The following is a 17,125-nucleotide window of genomic DNA, read 5'->3' as shown; positions in this document are numbered from 1 at the left end:
TTCAATTCAAAATCTCGAATTCAAAAAATGACAGTAACAATATTCGTTGTTGCTGTCATTTTGAAAGTATATTTAATTTGAAAAACTGAAGCCAACATAGCTCCGTACGTCTAATAGTTTTTGAGATATGGTACTTGAAAAATTTACATCAAAAATGTTTAAATTTTGAGTTTAATTTTATGTTAAACCATTAGGGATAGAATAGTGGAATGTCGTACCTAAGATTTCATTTATACCTCGGAACAGTCAATGAATCTTTATAAAAACTGTGAGACTGCATTGTTTAAAGCTTACTTCAAGAAGTTAAAAACGAAAATTTGTGCGATCTTGCCCAGGGGGTGGGAGCCACCCCTTCTCGGGGGTGGAAAAATTTATGCTGAAAATGACAACGGGAATCGATATAAGAATGAATTCTAAGCAAAAAGTGTTATTGAAACATATGTCAATACTTTCCAAGTTATTGGCGATTGAAATTCAGAGTATTTAACGTCAAATAATAGAAAATTTGGCGTTTTTTGAAAAAAAAAATACCGCGGTACACTTTTTAAAGTACTACAAAAAATCTTGGAAATGAAAAAAGTTTCAAGTCATTTGCATTGAAATTGACAGAGTTAGGATGAAAATAAAGTTTATCGGACCTTTCTTTTTATTATTTATTCAGTACAAAAACTGATGAATTTACCACGAGAACAAAAATTAATGCTTGTCGCTTTCCAATTAACTTTATTTAAGTACTGGCAACTATGTAAGTACAGTACTGCTTTCGAATGACTAATTTTGATCCAGAAACTGCAAAAATCGAATCTCTTTTACATTTTAATTTATAAATTCTGAGATATCGACTAAAATCATACTCGAAGGTTGATATTCCACAGCAATAACTTCATACAAGGCCTGAAAAACTTGTCTTTCAATTGCAAAATGAACTGGATTGACTTTGCAATTGACCGGCAAGTTTCTGAGGTATCGATTTAAGAATTGCTCCGGAGTACGTGTCACCTCTTGTATATAAAGGCAGTTGCCATCCAAGTAGTATTCGCCCAATCGGAGACAAATTTTCTCGATTACTTTCTACAAGCTATTCAATTGAATTATTATAGTTAGGGTCTGCAAGTTACTTGCTAATTACTGAAAATAATTGACTGGTTGATGTTTTATCCGAATGCGGTGTTACTATGGGACATCTTACATAGGTATAAGCTGTTTTCCTTCCCAAAAATAAATTTTGAAGTTTCCATAGAAATAGTAGTTAAATGGCAGATTCGTTTCCATAGAAATGGCAGTTAAATAAAATTTGTTTAAAGTTATTTTGCTTATAATTTTTTACCTAAATATCCTTTTGCATCAAATCGACAATCGGAAAGTAATGACGAACACACAGAGTACTCTGTGCACTTTTCGTAGTACCAAGCATGTAAAAGTATTTTTTATATTTATATGTTGTTTACTGACATCTGTGAATTTTAAAATCAGCTACAAATATAAGTAAATAGTTGGGTATGACTTGACTTGGTTCAATAATTGATTAAAAATTTGAATCAAAAGAAAAGCAATTATTAAATGATTAATTCGTAAATTTGCATTTCATCATTTTAAAATCCTCATAAAATTGCATGATAAATATTTCGAATCATATCATCTTTGTAATGATTCATAATTTAAAAACTTCCATTTGCTTCCATTAACTTCTTTGTGAAGTCAACCTTTGTATCTCTGTCATAGAACAATATACATGTACCAAAGAGTATGAGATAGAGGAGCTCCCATTATTGGCAATGTTAAAAAAAGAGTATACGAGTTTCAACGCCTCTAGTGATTGCGTCCTGCCATAAACGCTCTTCACCTTCATAATTTTTTTTAAAACAAGTGAAAACAAATAATTAACTGAGTTAAGTGTTGATATACCATGTAATGATAGTGTTGATTACTCTGTCACATTACAAATACATACGTGTCACACATACATAACTAATTTTTCCATATAATACATAATATACAATTTGCGCATAATTTGCGCTCTCACGGGTAAACAGTGATCTTTACGAAAAAATGTTTCAAACAAAAGTTGTTTATTTTTTTACAAGAAACATTTTTTACATTTAAACTTTTGTTCTACCTCTAACGGGTTACAAAATGAACCTCATTGACCTATGTTGCTCATTTACGAACTTGACCTCACTTTTTAGGTCCTCAGCACGCTATAAAAATTTCAGCTTGATATCTCTTTTCTTTTTTGAGTAATCGTGATGATGAGGACAGACAGACGACAGACAGATAGACAACCGGAAATGGACTAATTAAGTGATTTTATGAACACCTATAACAAAAATTTGTTCGTAGTATCAATATTTTTAAGCGTTACAAACTTGGGACTAAACTTAGTATACCTTGGTATATTTCATAAACATGGTATAAAAATTCTGTTGTGCACAATGTAGTATTTAGACCCAAATACTAAATGGCACTCGTGCCTGTCCCTTATCTTAGGCAAAAAATACAGATATATTATGTACCTATGTGTATTCTTTGTCTTAGGCGACCTGTTCTCTATTTTATACTCTTTGATATGTACGTTAAATATTATTATTACAGCCATCTATTAAGTACAAATGTAATTAGAATATTTATAATCTAAATGACTTGCATTTAAATGTGATAAAAAAAGATAAAATAACTAAATAATACAGTAAATACTAGGAAATCGAGTTAGTCATCACTGTTTTTAAACTAAATATTCGACTGTTGCTTACCTAACATCAATCATCGAATGTCTGGATCTAAGTAATTCATAAAAGTCGTTTGATATAAAAATGTTTGCCATTACGGGTTGGAGAGCAGTTGGTATCACAAGTGCTGCAGCAGTTGCATTACGCTATTTGTATTTATCATCATCTACTGTTTATTTTTCAACAAACTCGGCATCTATGTCGGCTGCTACCCCAGAAGACGAACAACCTACAAATATGGATTGGAAATCGGCGAAATCAGTGTATGATTTCACAGTGAAAGATATCAGTGGGAATGATGTGCCTATGTCAAAGTATGAAGGTCATGTTTTATTAATTGTAAATGTTGCATCACAGTGCGGTTTAACAGCTACCAATTACAAGGAATTACAAGAGCTTCAAGAAAAGTATGGTGAAAGTAAAGGGTTAAAAATATTGGCTTTCCCATGCAATCAATTTGGTGGTCAGGAACCTGGCAACAACGAAGAAATTGTTTGTTTTGCTAAAAAAAGGAACGCAACCTTTGATTTCTTTGATAAAATTGACGTAAACGGTAAAAATACACACCCATTGTGGAGTTTTTTGAAACATAAGCAAGGAGGTACTTTAGGCAGTTTTATCAAATGGAATTTCACCAAATTTATTGTTGACAAAAATGGAATACCAGTTGAAAGACATGGTCCAAATACTGATCCATCAAAATTGGCAGAAAAATTAGAAAAATATTTCTAAACTGCACTCTTTATTATTATTTTTTTGCAATCTAAAAATTTTGTCACGAATTTATAAGACTTGTAATTTTTATTCAATGTTTATACACAATTATTTTGAATATTTTTAATAATATATTTAGATATGTAGAATATTTTTGATGTACTGAAAAATAAATTACAATTTTAGCAATTGCTTTTTGTTAATGTTTTAAAGAATGTTCACAAGTATTAAATAAATATTTAAATTTAAATTTTAGTTTTATTTTAAAAGCTTTTGATATTCATTTAATATCAAGGAATGTGTAAATAATGTAAGTGCAATCTATTATACTGGAAAGTCATTTTGTCATAGGTAATCATCGACCGTGAAATCCGAAGGACGGAAACTTCACAAATAATTTTACGCAGTTCCGAAGTATAATTGTAAAATAATTTCAATGTATAATGTGGGTATTGGAATTAGTGATTATCTCAAACTTAAGAGTATTTGTTTAAAATAGAAATAACAAGATTAGAAATATTGATTTAGGATAAATATTTTTTACTGAATGCAAATTAATTTACATCTACGAATTTCGAAATCGATTCTTCTAATAAGTTGGATGGTCGATAACGGAAATATATCAGTTCGAATGTGTTTTAGAATTTTAATTCAGTGCGCTGATGAGTTCAGGTTACTATGGTACCGCTGCTCGTTAATCAATCGGATTCCAGAATTGCTGAGCTGGAGCGCTGAATACAAGCGTTTATTCGCTACTTAGGAACATCACCTTCGTGAAACAGCCCCCAAAAAAGCGCCGAGGAATATCATTCCGAAGAACAGTTAAGATTATATAATTCATTCTACTGATATAGCTTTTTTTTAAATATCCACACAGCCTGTCTTTTTGAATATTCAAAATAGAGGTACTTCCTAAAGTGGAATGTGAAATTTTATGCGTTCGTACATGCTACATAACGCAAGGAACTAAAAAATAGCTCTTGTTTGTAGCTGTTATGAAATAAGAGGAAAATTTACATTACCATGTTTCTCTATATAAAGTAACATATACTATTGTTCGAAACATTTTCCCATCGAATTTAAACATTTACCAACGAAAAAATGTTTCTAAAGAAAAGTGTTTGTTCTTTCATAAAGAATATCGTACTAATATAAATTTGCCTCTATCTCTTGCCAGTAATAATTCATTTACGAACTTGAATCTATTTCAACTCATAAAATTTCGCATTAAGAAAAACCTCTATTTTGAGCATTTTGAAAGGGCAAATTTTATTTTCAAGGATGGAAACCAACGTAATAATATTTTTTATGACTATTCGGAACCTATATTGTATAGCATGTCCATCTACCCGTATTATAAGTATTCGGAACACAATTTTTGATTTCAGAAAATTGAAAAAGAATATATGAGTATGCATAGGTACAGGGTAAGTGATAATAAGCGTTAATTAAAAATTATATCAATCCGTATTAAACAGTGTTATTAAATCGCTTAAATAGATGACTGTTTTTTATTTGTTCATTGAATTATTAACGATTCCAAGTTTTGATTCAATATTCATTAAATATTGATAATTTAATTATTACTCTTACTACTATAATTTCCCATTTATTTCCAATAGTAAAAAAACCAAGCCTATAATTTATCTATTTTAATATAATATTTACTTTTTGATAATTTTGTGCTGGATAATGCTATTTTTGACATAAAAAGTAACCTATATATCTCTCCCTGTTTCTAAATGACCTTTCCATATCAATATTAAACTTTATCAAGTTCATTTTTAGAAAATTTCATAATAATATTAACCATGGCATCACAATATGACGACAACTATCCAAAGGTATAATTATTTTTAATAAATAATTTTTGTCTTTTCTTAACCTATTAATAAATTTTATTTTAGGAACATCCACGAAATTTAATTCCGGCATTATGTAGACAATTTTACGAATTGGGATGGGTTACAGGAACCGGTGGCGGGATTAGTATTAAACTTGTGTAACTATAAAAAGTTTATTATTACTTAATTTTTTCATTGCATGTTGTTATTTATTGATTACTTTTAATTAATTATTAATAACATTCAAACATTGAAAATATAAAGCGTTCGTAAAGTTTGGTATTGAAAATTGGTGGAATAATATTTTAATTGGCATATAATCGATGTTTTGATATGCATCTATTAATACATTATTGATTTTGTAATTACCGATTAAATAAAAAAGTGTTTTAATATCTAATTTTAATGTCCATGATTGAATAGTATATTGATAATAATCGAATATTTAAATCCGATTCAACATAAATTAAAAGATTTTAATCATTTATTTTAACACGGAATTTTATAAATCTCGGTAATATCTAAATGGTAATTTTGACCCAAAAAATAGACAAAAATCAGGTTCAATTGACTAATTGTATTGGATAATTTTTTAGCTTTAACCAGGAATGGTTCATAATTTATTCGGGTTAAAGTTATCAACGGCAGCATTAATATAAGCAATATATCAGAAATTACTTGTCATATGGTCAAAGGAGTGCGTTTTTTGGGCCAAAATTATCGTATTTACGAAGCTTTCATTGCAATCAAAACTAAAAAATTAATTTTTTTCTATTGCAAATTTTTTAAAGGGGTGGGTTGAAAAACTGAAAATACTGTTACGGAATTTTATAATATAAGTCGGTATATTAAATAATTTCGATCGGAAAAATACAAAAATATGTTCATTGGATGTTTATAATTCTATTCGGGATATTATCATCGTGTAGAAGTTTAAGCGATATCACAGAAAAAACTAGTCTTACGGTCCAATCAGAAACAAACAAATTTCTCGCCTTTTGAAAATTGCTTGATGGGTTCCCCTTTTGAAAAATCGAAAATAAAATATTGTCTGGGAAAATTGTTTTATTCTCCAAAGAATTTTTTGCCCAAGTTTTGTGAAAAAAAATATTTAGAGATGATCGTAGATTAATTCTGAATATGATGCATTCATAAAATTAGGTGTCCTTTTAGAAACCAAGGCTAAGGGATTGTGGCATTCCAATTATGAATATTGTTCAAACCACTTACTATGCTCTTTTTTGCACGTAATAAGTGATATTTCAAAACCAAAGATTATTACTATTGTTTTGTCTATGCGTTTAAATGGAATTCTTTAATGCTCCATTCTTAGAAATAATATTAAATATCAATAAATTTTTATTTCAGAGATGAAATATATATTGCTCCATCTGGAGTACAGAAAGAGCGAATTTGTACCAACGATTTGTTTGTACAAAACATTGATGGGCAAGATTTGATTTTACCACCGGCTGAAAAAAAATTGAAAAAGAGCCAATGTACTCCACTATTTATGTGTGCATATACTGCACGTAATGCAGGTGCTGTGATTCATACACATTCCAAAACTGCTGTTATGGCTACGTTATTATTCCCTGGAAAAGAGTTTAAGTGCACTCACTTGGAAATGATTAAGGTATTGTTCTCTGAAGATTTTAACTTGTTTGTCGAAAAAGTGCCGCGAATGGGTCTTTGTCCTAAAATTGTTTTATTGTTTCAAAGGACGTTCGTTATCAAAAAAAACATCGTGTGAAATCAATTTTTGGATAACATCAATAACTACGAAATCCTCTCTGCGTCACAAAATCTACACTAGTTGATTATTCATTTTTATTAATTCATTAATTCGAAAATGATTGTTTTTAAACAAATTAGCCTGAAGCAAATAAAATCCTTTCTATGTTTAATTATTTGTGCTGGTGTTTCCCAGCCTAATAGAAAACCAGGGCCTTATTTCAATAATATTCCTTTTGATACTTTTTTGGCAAAAATTAATTTGGCAAACCTTTTTATTATAACAAAAAGTAATTTTAAAACTTGATTTATTTTATAAACTGAAATTATTTCTTTTTTTAATAACATTGAATTTATTCATAGGGAATCAAAAACCAAAAATTAAAAAGAAATTATAATTATGATGAAGAGTTAGTGGTACCAATTATCGAAAATACTCCTTTTGAAGCTGATTTAACTGAAAGATTAGCTCAAACAATTCAAGAATATCCCGAAACATGTGCAGTTCTTGTCCGAAGGCATGGAATATACGTTTGGGGTGATACTTGGCAGCAAGCTAAAACAATGTAAGTGTATAAAACTATTCATTATATTATTATGTTAAATTATTTTTAAATTATAGGCATTTATATATTTTTATTGATTTTTTTGTAGGACTGAATGCTATGATTATTTATTTGATATAGTAGTACAAATGAAACTTCATGGGATCGATCCTTCGCTAACACCTGACAAGTACGAGCTTAAATATCAAAAAGAACATGAAAAGTAATTTTTTATTATTCTTATAAATGATTATATAACTTCTGTGCCATTTATATTTAAAAAAAAATAAAATACAATATACTCATTTCAAAGCTGAGTTTGATTGAAATTACGGAAAATTTCATTGATGATAATATATTTGCAGACTCAAATTTTGAAGTCTGAATTTTCAGTCAATATTTGTCTTTTTCTTTGTAGAGATTGAGGTAGGGTTAAAGATTGCGACTGGTAACAAATTAACCATCGCTGTCTGTCTTGTACTCTAGTAGAAGAATACTACTAATACATAGTAGATATTGTTCAGTCAATTTATATAATAATTGCTATATTCTTGGCTTTCTCAAATTGATTTGATACTACATTTCTTGTTGGTTGATTATTGATGGTTGATTATCGGAGGGTCGTTGTCAGTGTTGCTATCCAAAAATCTGTCTAGGTGGTAGATATGATTTAAAAAGTTGGTAGTTTTCAACAAATCTCGCTTAAAAGTTGGTAGATCTAATTTTTTTATTTCTGTGCAATCCTTCGTGGTGCCCTTTTATCGATATTGGTCGTCCTGTACCAAAACTAGATCTTTCACCTAATATTTTGATTAAACAATTTAGAATTGTTCTTCGATATGTGTTTAGTTAATGAAAGAGCAATAAAAACGTTGATAAAAAACAAAGAAAAATGATTTTATGAGGCACACTTATAAGCATTTTCACGAAATTTTATTAAAATTTTCAATTTTTATATACCTAATAAGTTGGTAAATTTTCCTTGCGAGGTAGTAGATTTGGAAAAGATACTCAAAGTTGGCAACAATGGTCGTTGTGAAAAAAGGTACACAGTGACATCTATTAATGTATCAAAAAGATAATAGACTTTTTCATTTCAATTACGATTCTTTTTTGTTTCGGATAGACAGTAATAAGTTAGACAAAGGTACAAGATCTTTGTTATTCATTTTATTACATTAATTGTTTAACCAATTTTAACTAACTGTCCGAAACAAAAGGTAATCACTTTTTAAAATGAAAAATCCAAGATCTGTTCCAAAATACAAATAAGCCTGCTACCCAACACGGTTTCATCTTCGTCATTTTTTCTGACAGAAGAGCGGTTTTTTATCTATGGTATTATGTGTGAGACGAGGACAATGGACGACAGACAAAAATAAACATACTCGATGTTGTAGAAACTATCAGGGTTGCCAGATGGGGCGATTTATCGCGAATTGGGCGATTTTTTTCATGGATATGTTCCTTTTTTTGAGTTTGGGCGACAAGTCGCAAATTAGGCGCTTTTCATTCCTCAGGTGAAACCTAAAAAAATGTATTTAATACATAAAAATTCTGCATGAAAATGTGCTGTACTCTGTATTTTTTAGTGTGAAAAGTAAAAAATTTCACTTATTTAAATAAAGATATATATCAAATTCATATTCTTGAGTTTTCCATTGACTCTGAAATTATTATATTATAAAAGAGTATACAAAAATTTATTTTAGTTCTTCTCAACGTTTTTATTTAGAAAAAATCAATTTCTTTTGCGACTTTTGCGAATATTTTGCGACTTTCGATCACAGATGGGGCGACTTGAATGAAAACTTTCTGGCAACCCTGGAAACTATTTTACTCAGTCTATACTTTGTTAAGTATATAATAGTCTATGCTTCTTATACTTTGGTTACATTATTACATCTATACCGAATAATAAATGTCAAATAAAAAAAAACTAAACATAACCAAATGTAAAATAAAAAAAAAACTTTCATTTTTGTTGTTTTCATTTGACTTAATCCCATTAAAAATTGATAAAGGATAATAATAAATCAACATTATTTTTTCCATACTTACTCAACTTTTAATTAGTTTCTACAAACATATCATAATAACTTTCGGTAAGTAATATTAGTTAATTCGTCAAATTTGATAAACATGAAAAAATCACTGATGAATTGCATAATAATAGATTGTTAAAAGCATTACCTATGAGAAAATCAATCCTATTATTGCAATCGATTTCATTGTTTTAATAGAATATTAAAAATTACCCATAAGGCCTAGAAGAAATCAGCGGAGCAAAGTACAATATTCAAAATGCCAACTCATTATGATTGGTATACAATCGTATCGTATAAAAACAAGATCTACTGGCCATGATCCCTGAATTATGATTATAGATATAATATGTATTTATGCAATACCAGAGTAAACAAATCACCTTTGTTTTTGCTAAACAAAATTTTAGGTGTTTAAATTAATATTTTAGTTCCATGAGTTGCTAATACCATCTATTTCATTAAAGTGTTTTGAACTTTTTATAAGTTTATATATATATAAAAATGTAAGGTCATTTAATTTCCATACAAAGTATTTTAAAAATAATAAATTAAGAAAATTATTCAATAGTTGGTTACTAAACAATTTAATCTTATCATGTTGGATTATTTTTTAATAATTTTTTTCATGAAAAATTGATAAAAGTTTTGTAAAAACAATAAAAAATTTGTTTATTCATTAGTGTCAATACTGCTTTGGTATCAACAACTTTCACTGATACTTTCATTTTGTACCAAAAAGATTCTACTTAAAAAATTGTATGTGTAAAAAATAAAATAAAAATTTCATTGCAAATACAAAAATTTGCTTTTTAGATGGCATCGTTAGATTTTAAAGATCGTGTAGCGGTTGTAACAGGAGCTGGTGCTGGTTTAGGAAGGTCTTATGCACTTTTATTTGCATCAAGGGGTGCCAAAGTTGTTGTTAATGACTTGGGATCAGGTCGACACGGTGAAGGACAACAATCTGCTGCTGCTGATAGTGTAGTTGCAGAAATTCGTAAAAATGGTTAGTTAAAATCAAAATTATTAGCATATTTTAGTGAAATAAAATATATGAAATATAATTGCTTTTATAGGCGGTATTGCTGTGGCAGATTACAATTCGGTTGTTGATGGTGAAAAAGTTATTAAAACAGCTCTAGATAATTTCGGACGTGTTGATATTGTAGTAAATAATGCAGGAATATTACGAGATCGCAGTTTTGCAAGAATTTCCGATCAAGATTGGGGTAAGTTATTTTTTTATGCAGTATAATGTTGTAATTATATCTTTCCTATGTAATTACAAAATTTGAAAATGAACTGTGCCTTTTGGACTCAATTGTCTGTATCATAGAAACAGAAAATATTGAAATGAAAATTTTATTACTTTTATCAATTATTATTTACTTATATTTATTTATTTATTCATGTTTTGGGGGAAGAGGGACATTTCACCACTTTTGACGAAATGAAATTCCTTTTACTAATAAAGCTTAGTACAATAATAAAACTCATTATTTAAGCGCTGAGTTCTGTAATATTTTGATCATGAGCAAATTCAAATGTTTTGAAAATGGTGCTGTTTTTTTAAAAAGTTAGGATTTTTACGTTATCTTCAATTAAAGGCTCTTTTTTAAATGTCAGCGCAATTATTTTGTATTTTTTGTCTTAAAAATCAATTGAATATCTTTGTGATTTTCTAAGACTGAATCTAATTTGTATGCTTGCTTGACTATTAAACTTTTAGCTTACAAATAATCTCTGTTCATTTCATCAAGACTTAAACCAAAATTTCTAAAATCTAAATAGCCATCGCGTTTTTAAAACAAAAGCAGGCATAAAGTAATCGAAAACAGAAATTTTAACAATATTTTTAGTTAGAAAATATTAAATAAAATCAGATTAGCAAAAAATTGGTCTACTACAACAGTGAAGACAAAAACTGTCTATTTTCTGTATTAGCTAGCTCTCTTCCATCTTTAAACATTTACGTCAGTGAACAGTGAGTGGAGACTAAATGAATTAAAAACTTGATATATACTAATTCCTGAATTAGGATTATTAATTTCTGATACTTTATTCAACCAACTTAGTTTGATTTTCAAACGTATAAAAAAAAGTAAGAATTAATTACCTATTTAATTTTTAGATCTTATCCATGCTGTACATTTAAAAGGATCTTTTAAAGTAACCCAAGCAGCGTGGCCAATATTTAGAAAACAAAATTATGGGCGTATTATAATGACTTCTTCAAATGCTGGAATTTATGGCAATTTTGGACAAGCTAATTATTCAGCTGCTAAACTTGGGTTAGTTGGATTAGCAAACACTTTAGCCATTGAAGGACAAAAATACAATATACATTGTAATGTTATTGTGCCTACAGCAGCTAGCCGCCTCACCGAAGATATTCTTCCTCCAGATCTTTTCAAAGAACTCAAACCAGAATATATTGCACCAGTTGTTGTAAGTATTTGACAATTGAAAAATCTTAGAGCGTTAAAATTTTGCCAAGCCATTGATTTTGGCATACATAAGGATGCATAGTTTATAAATATGATTATTATACGCCCATAGTTTATAAAACTGTGGGCGTATAATATTGCGGAGCATAAATATTGTGTACAAATAATGTCGACTTTGAAAATATTGATGACCAGATATTAAATTTTCAAACAAATATTCATAAAAATATGTATTAAATAAAATCTTTGAATTTCTTTTCTAAGGCTTATTTATGTCATGAATCGTGTGATGCAAATGGAGAAATTATTGAATCGGCAATTGGTTGGGTTGGAAAGTTACACTACATACGTTCTCAAGGAAAATTACTACGCACATCAAATTCTCCTACTTTTACAATTGAAGATGTACAAGCTAATTGGTCACAAGCTATGGATATGTCGAAAGCGAAACATCTTGATAATATTCAAGAGGCTACTGCTGCGTTAGTTGACAGTATAAATAATAATGGAAGCTCAGATTCTGGAGCCTCTGGAGATGATTCAAATTTATTTAAGATTGACAATAACAAATTGATTTTATATTCTCTTGCTGGTAATTATTTGTACATAACATTCACTGAAAGGCAAAGGAAATGAGACATTGAAACAATCTTGAAACTTAGAATTTTAATTTCCAAGAGATATTGAGTTTTTCTTAAGTTGGTATTACAAATGTACGTCTACTAAAATGGTACAGAAGACTTTTGGTCTAGGTGTTAGGGACTCACTTGCGGTACACCTATTTTTGTTATTATTATTACGTCTATGAATACCGATTAATGCCCTAGTCTTAGGTTACAGCAACCAAAAAGATTATATTAACGTTCATTTTTTAAGAACTGAACTTAAATCCATTTTCTTTGTTTTTCATTGAATTTTTGTTTAAATGTTTTTATTAATAAATAATGTTTATAATTTCAGTTGGAGCAACAGTCACTAAGCCAGCACATTTATCATATTTATATGAAAATCATGAAAATTTCCAACCAGCTCCTGGATTTTTCATTTTACCAGGTTTAATGACAATTATGACCAGTTCAGTTACTGCTGATGCTTTACCACATGCCGATGTAAGCCCAACGAATATATTACATGGTGAACAATATTTAGAAGTTGTAGGAAAGCTTCCTACTGAAGGACAAGTTCGTACAGAAGTGTCAGTTGCTGATGTCTTAGATAAAGGATCTGGAGCGGTTGTTATTGTTGACTGTAAGATTAAAAAAGTTATTTTGCCATAATGATAGTACCTATAATAATTCATTTCTTAATTTAGTTTCTACATATAATGGAGATGAGGTTATTGTAAAAGGTCAAATGATGGCTTTCTGTGTGGGTGCCGGTAATTTTGGAGGGCCTAGAAATTCTGCAAAAGCAATTGCACCAGTTCCGCCACCTAAACGACAACCTGATGCAGTAATTGAAGAAAAGACATCTGAAGATGCTGCAGCATTATATCGACTCTGCGGCGATTTGAATCCGTTACATATCGACTCAAATATTGCACAAATGGCTGGCTATAAAAAACCAATTTTACATGGATTATGCACTGTTGGATATTCCGTACGGCATGTTTTAGATCAGTACGCCGATAGTGATGGTTCATTATTTAAATCTTACAAGGTTTTTTGTTTTGTTTTGTTTTTTTTTTCTTCAAAAGCAATAGTAGATAATTTCTAGAATAAATTATTTTATAGTTGACATAAATTTATTCTCTTTATTAGGTAAGATTTTCGAAACCAGTCTTACCAGGGCAAACTCTTCGAACATTGATGTGGCGAGAGGGTAATCGAATTTATTTCTCCACACAAATTAAAGAAACTGGTGCTGAAGTCGTAACCGGTATGTATTTTCCGACATTTTTTTTTCTGATATTACACCTGGACCTGGTTTAATTAGACAGTTTTTCGGAACAGTTTTGTTCTGTTAGTCCCACAGAAAGTATTATTTTCATCCTGATTTTATTAATATTATGTACAAAGAGTAAAATTTATTAGTTTAAAAGCTTATGAAAAAATGGTGAGAAATTTTTTAAAACTTTGTAAAACTACAGAAATTCTATTAGGATCAATAGATAATCAGATCTTTTATTTAAATGTATTAAAGTTTTGTGCTCTCCGCCTAAAAGATACTTTATCTAACGGTTAAAATAATAACTAAAGTTAGTAGTTTTTTATCACTTTTCTGAAAGGAGGTGGTATAAGAGTAGAATAATTATCATTTGACATTAGCAACACAGCGGTTCAATACGAATGATACTTTCTTGATAAGAAGCACACTCAGAATAATATAATTTTATGTCTACAACAGATGTTTGGCAATGTTGTTATATATTTTTGCGACTGTGGCTTTTTAATTTCAGCTCTTAATTTTTCAGTCATGTCAATAACTAAATACCGGCGAAAAATGTATGTTTTATTGACTCACAATCAGTTTTTTCATTAAAATATTACAAAGATTCTAAAAATAAATTAAAGAATCAGTAACTAAGTTAGGTAATTGAAATCGAAAAAATTACCTTGAATTGCTATCGTAGTAATTAGGTCACTACTTACATCAGAGATATTATAAATATTAATTTAAAGTAATCAATTTAACTAACTAAGCTAAATAACATTTTTTGTACACGAATGTTTTTGACTTATAAACGGTTTCCTTTCATACAAATATTTTTAAAATAACTATTATAATTATTTTATTATTCAGTATATATTGATGAAATAAATTCCCGAATCAATCAGTTTATATTAAGAAATCATGTTTTAGAATTACCAAAAGTATGAAATTTGAATAAAAATTATATAACAAATTGGCATTTCGGTCATGGCATCTTTTTAAAAAAAACCATGTCGACAAAGATGATTTAAATTCTTTTTAGATACTAGTTATTTATGGTTTATTCTACATCCTTAACAAAACTTTAATGAATACAATGTGAATTTGAAGTCAATTTAAAAAATTTTTTTCTTAGGATGCGATTATTTTAAAAAAAAAGTTTTTAGTATACTTTTTAGAACAAAAATTAGATAGTTTTGAGCAAAAAAATGAAAATCAAGTTCATTCAAAAATTGATTAAGAGAAAAAAAATGAAAGTTCATTAAAAAAACGATTGATTCATGAAGAGCCGCTTAGAAACGTTAATAGAGCAATATTGATAGAAAATATTTATTTCTAATGAGTAAAATTTACAAGAATAATTTTAGCAAGATGATTTCAAATTTTTTAAATTAATTTTAATATTAAAATTATCAATATGATAAGTTTCATATTAAAATATATATTTTAAATTTTTAATATTAAAATTAATATTCAAACTTATCAATATGATAAGTTTGAAATCTACCTTATCGATATATTTTTACACAATAGATAATTTTTTATATAAATAAACCAAAAAAAGTTTATAATTATAATACAATAGAATATTTTTGTTAATAAGCTACAGAATTAAATAATTATACATTTCTAAAAAAATTTTAGAAAATTCCAAAACGTTTAGTTATTTTGAGGTTCTGATAGAAGGTAGAGTGAGTTGCAAATTTTTAAGTGAGTCCAATGTCTAATTTTTTTTTATTACAAGGCTAATATTATAAAATCAATTTTGCGATTGTCCGATTAAGAATAATTATAAAACAACGAAACATTTTATTTCTGTTTTATTTCAGGAGCGTACGTAGATTTAAAAGAAGTTAAAATGACAGCGTCAACAAAACTTGTATCTGCTCCATCATTAGAAAGTGATGCTATTTTCCAAAAAATCATTGATGGTGTTAAAGAAGATCCCGCCAAAGCTAAGTCTGTGAATGGAATATTTTTATATGAAATTACCAAAGATGGGAAAAAAGTTAAAGAATGGAGTAAGTACATTTTTTTAAGGTTATGCCTAGTATTTTTAATAAATGCGTATTCAATTTTTCGCAGTCATCTAATTTTGATAAAAGGTTGATTAAAGTTCAAAGGTATCTCATTTATTTATTTATTTTTTTATTTAGCATTGGATTTAAAGAAAGGTGAAGTTTATGAAGGACAACCCAAAGGAGGTAAAGCCGATACAACTTTAACTGTTTCCGATAGTGATATGGTTGATATTGCTTTCGGTAAATTACAAGCTCAAGCTGCATATATGCGTGGTAAATTGAAAATTAAAGGAAATATTATGCTCACACAAAAATTAGTTCCATTATTGAAATCTGGCCCTAAATTATAAAGACCATTTTTTAGTATTCTGGGCATTTATCGTTTTTCCAATTTCCAATCATTTTTAAAGGAGAAAATTTTTATTTAGATAATAGGTATACAAATTTATATCTTGTTATTTAGATTTTAAGATTTATATGTTGTTATAATGAACTGTATAGATTTACACCCGAATATAGGTGCTTGTAACTTTGTACGTACTTCTTGTATTTCTGGGCATGTATGTATCTTTTATAATTGTGGTATTTTCTAAAGAGGTTTATTAATAAATATGTTTTTAATAAAATTGTTTCAAACTGTTTTATTATTTTACTATCCCACTTCATATTGACGTCAACTAAAAATTCAAAATTAATTATCCGTATTGCTGTCCCGTAATGATTGAAATCAGACAATACAATGATGATACATAAAAGATTAAGACCGGAAATTATTATTGATGTTTTTTTTTTTGGACTTAATTACCTTATTCAATGTTTGTCTTTGGTAAATCACAAACAAAATTTTCGTAATTTTATCGAAATAATTAAGTATCCAAATATTTAACGAAACCAAACTTTTGGGATTTTATCGGTTGGTATACTTCATAATTAAAAACACATTTTAATTATTACATTTTGAAAATTTCTGTTTTCTATGTTTTTGGAAAAATACAATATTTGTACCGATGAAGATTCAAAAAACAAAATCCCAGTTCGTTTGACGGCTAGATGAGTACTTCTCGACATTCTTTCAAAATTCTGTCCAAAGTAGATCTTTATAGGTTTTCGCATAGCATTTAGGATGATAACATAGAAAGTACTCGACTAATCGCCAAATGAACCCGATTTTTGT

The 17,125-nt window shown here is 28.5% G+C and overlaps 3 protein-coding genes across 8 annotated transcripts; all 3 read left to right on the top strand.

Annotated features, from left to right (window-relative positions):
• Positions 1-1,613: 1,613 nt before the first annotated feature.
• On the top strand, positions 1,614-3,501 carry LOC123299652 (probable phospholipid hydroperoxide glutathione peroxidase). 2 transcript variants are annotated; one of them, XM_044881933.1, is made up of 2 exons: positions 1,614-1,683; positions 2,899-3,501. In XM_044881933.1, the coding sequence occupies exons 1-2, from the start codon at positions 1,614-1,616 to the stop codon at positions 3,456-3,458; spliced, it is 630 nt and encodes a 209-aa protein (XP_044737868.1). In that variant the 3' UTR covers positions 3,459-3,501. The 2 variants fall into 2 exon arrangements, with proteins under 2 accessions (XP_044737868.1, XP_044737867.1); XM_044881932.1 differs by lacking the exon at positions 1,614-1,683 and having other exon boundaries at positions 2,697-3,500.
• Positions 3,502-4,783: 1,282 nt separating this feature from the next.
• On the top strand, positions 4,784-7,839 carry LOC123300262 (probable methylthioribulose-1-phosphate dehydratase). Of its 2 annotated transcripts, XM_044882805.1 has the most exons (6): positions 4,784-4,867; positions 5,229-5,284; positions 5,348-5,442; positions 6,653-6,920; positions 7,382-7,584; positions 7,673-7,839. In XM_044882805.1, exons 2-6 carry the CDS (start codon positions 5,252-5,254, stop codon positions 7,788-7,790), a joined length of 717 nt encoding a protein of 238 aa, XP_044738740.1. In that variant the 5' UTR covers positions 4,784-4,867; positions 5,229-5,251; the 3' UTR covers positions 7,791-7,839. The 2 variants fall into 2 exon arrangements, with proteins under 2 accessions (XP_044738740.1, XP_044738739.1); XM_044882804.1 differs by lacking the exon at positions 4,784-4,867 and having other exon boundaries at positions 5,107-5,284.
• A 1,731-nt stretch (positions 7,840-9,570) lies between these two features.
• LOC123300189 (peroxisomal multifunctional enzyme type 2) lies at positions 9,571-16,577 on the top strand. 4 transcript variants are annotated; one of them, XM_044882707.1, is made up of 10 exons: positions 9,571-9,668; positions 10,425-10,617; positions 10,688-10,840; positions 11,743-12,059; positions 12,323-12,650; positions 13,019-13,306; positions 13,371-13,717; positions 13,819-13,936; positions 15,760-15,951; positions 16,087-16,577. In XM_044882707.1, exons 2-10 carry the CDS (start codon positions 10,425-10,427, stop codon positions 16,299-16,301), a joined length of 2,151 nt encoding a protein of 716 aa, XP_044738642.1. In that variant the 5' UTR covers positions 9,571-9,668; the 3' UTR covers positions 16,302-16,577. The 4 variants fall into 4 exon arrangements, with proteins under 4 accessions (XP_044738642.1, XP_044738641.1, XP_044738640.1 ...); XM_044882706.1 differs by lacking the exon at positions 9,571-9,668 and adding an exon at positions 9,977-10,114; XM_044882705.1 differs by lacking the exon at positions 9,571-9,668 and adding an exon at positions 10,270-10,367.
• Positions 16,578-17,125: the final 548 nt, after the last annotated feature.

The sequence above is a fragment of the Chrysoperla carnea genome, chromosome 5 (assembly GCF_905475395.1).
Source record: "Chrysoperla carnea chromosome 5, inChrCarn1.1, whole genome shotgun sequence".
In the NCBI taxonomy this organism is placed as follows: Eukaryota; Metazoa; Arthropoda; class Insecta; order Neuroptera; family Chrysopidae; genus Chrysoperla; species Chrysoperla carnea.
The sequence above is the reverse complement of the archived record's forward strand: the minus strand, read 5'-3'. Positions and strand labels throughout refer to the sequence as shown.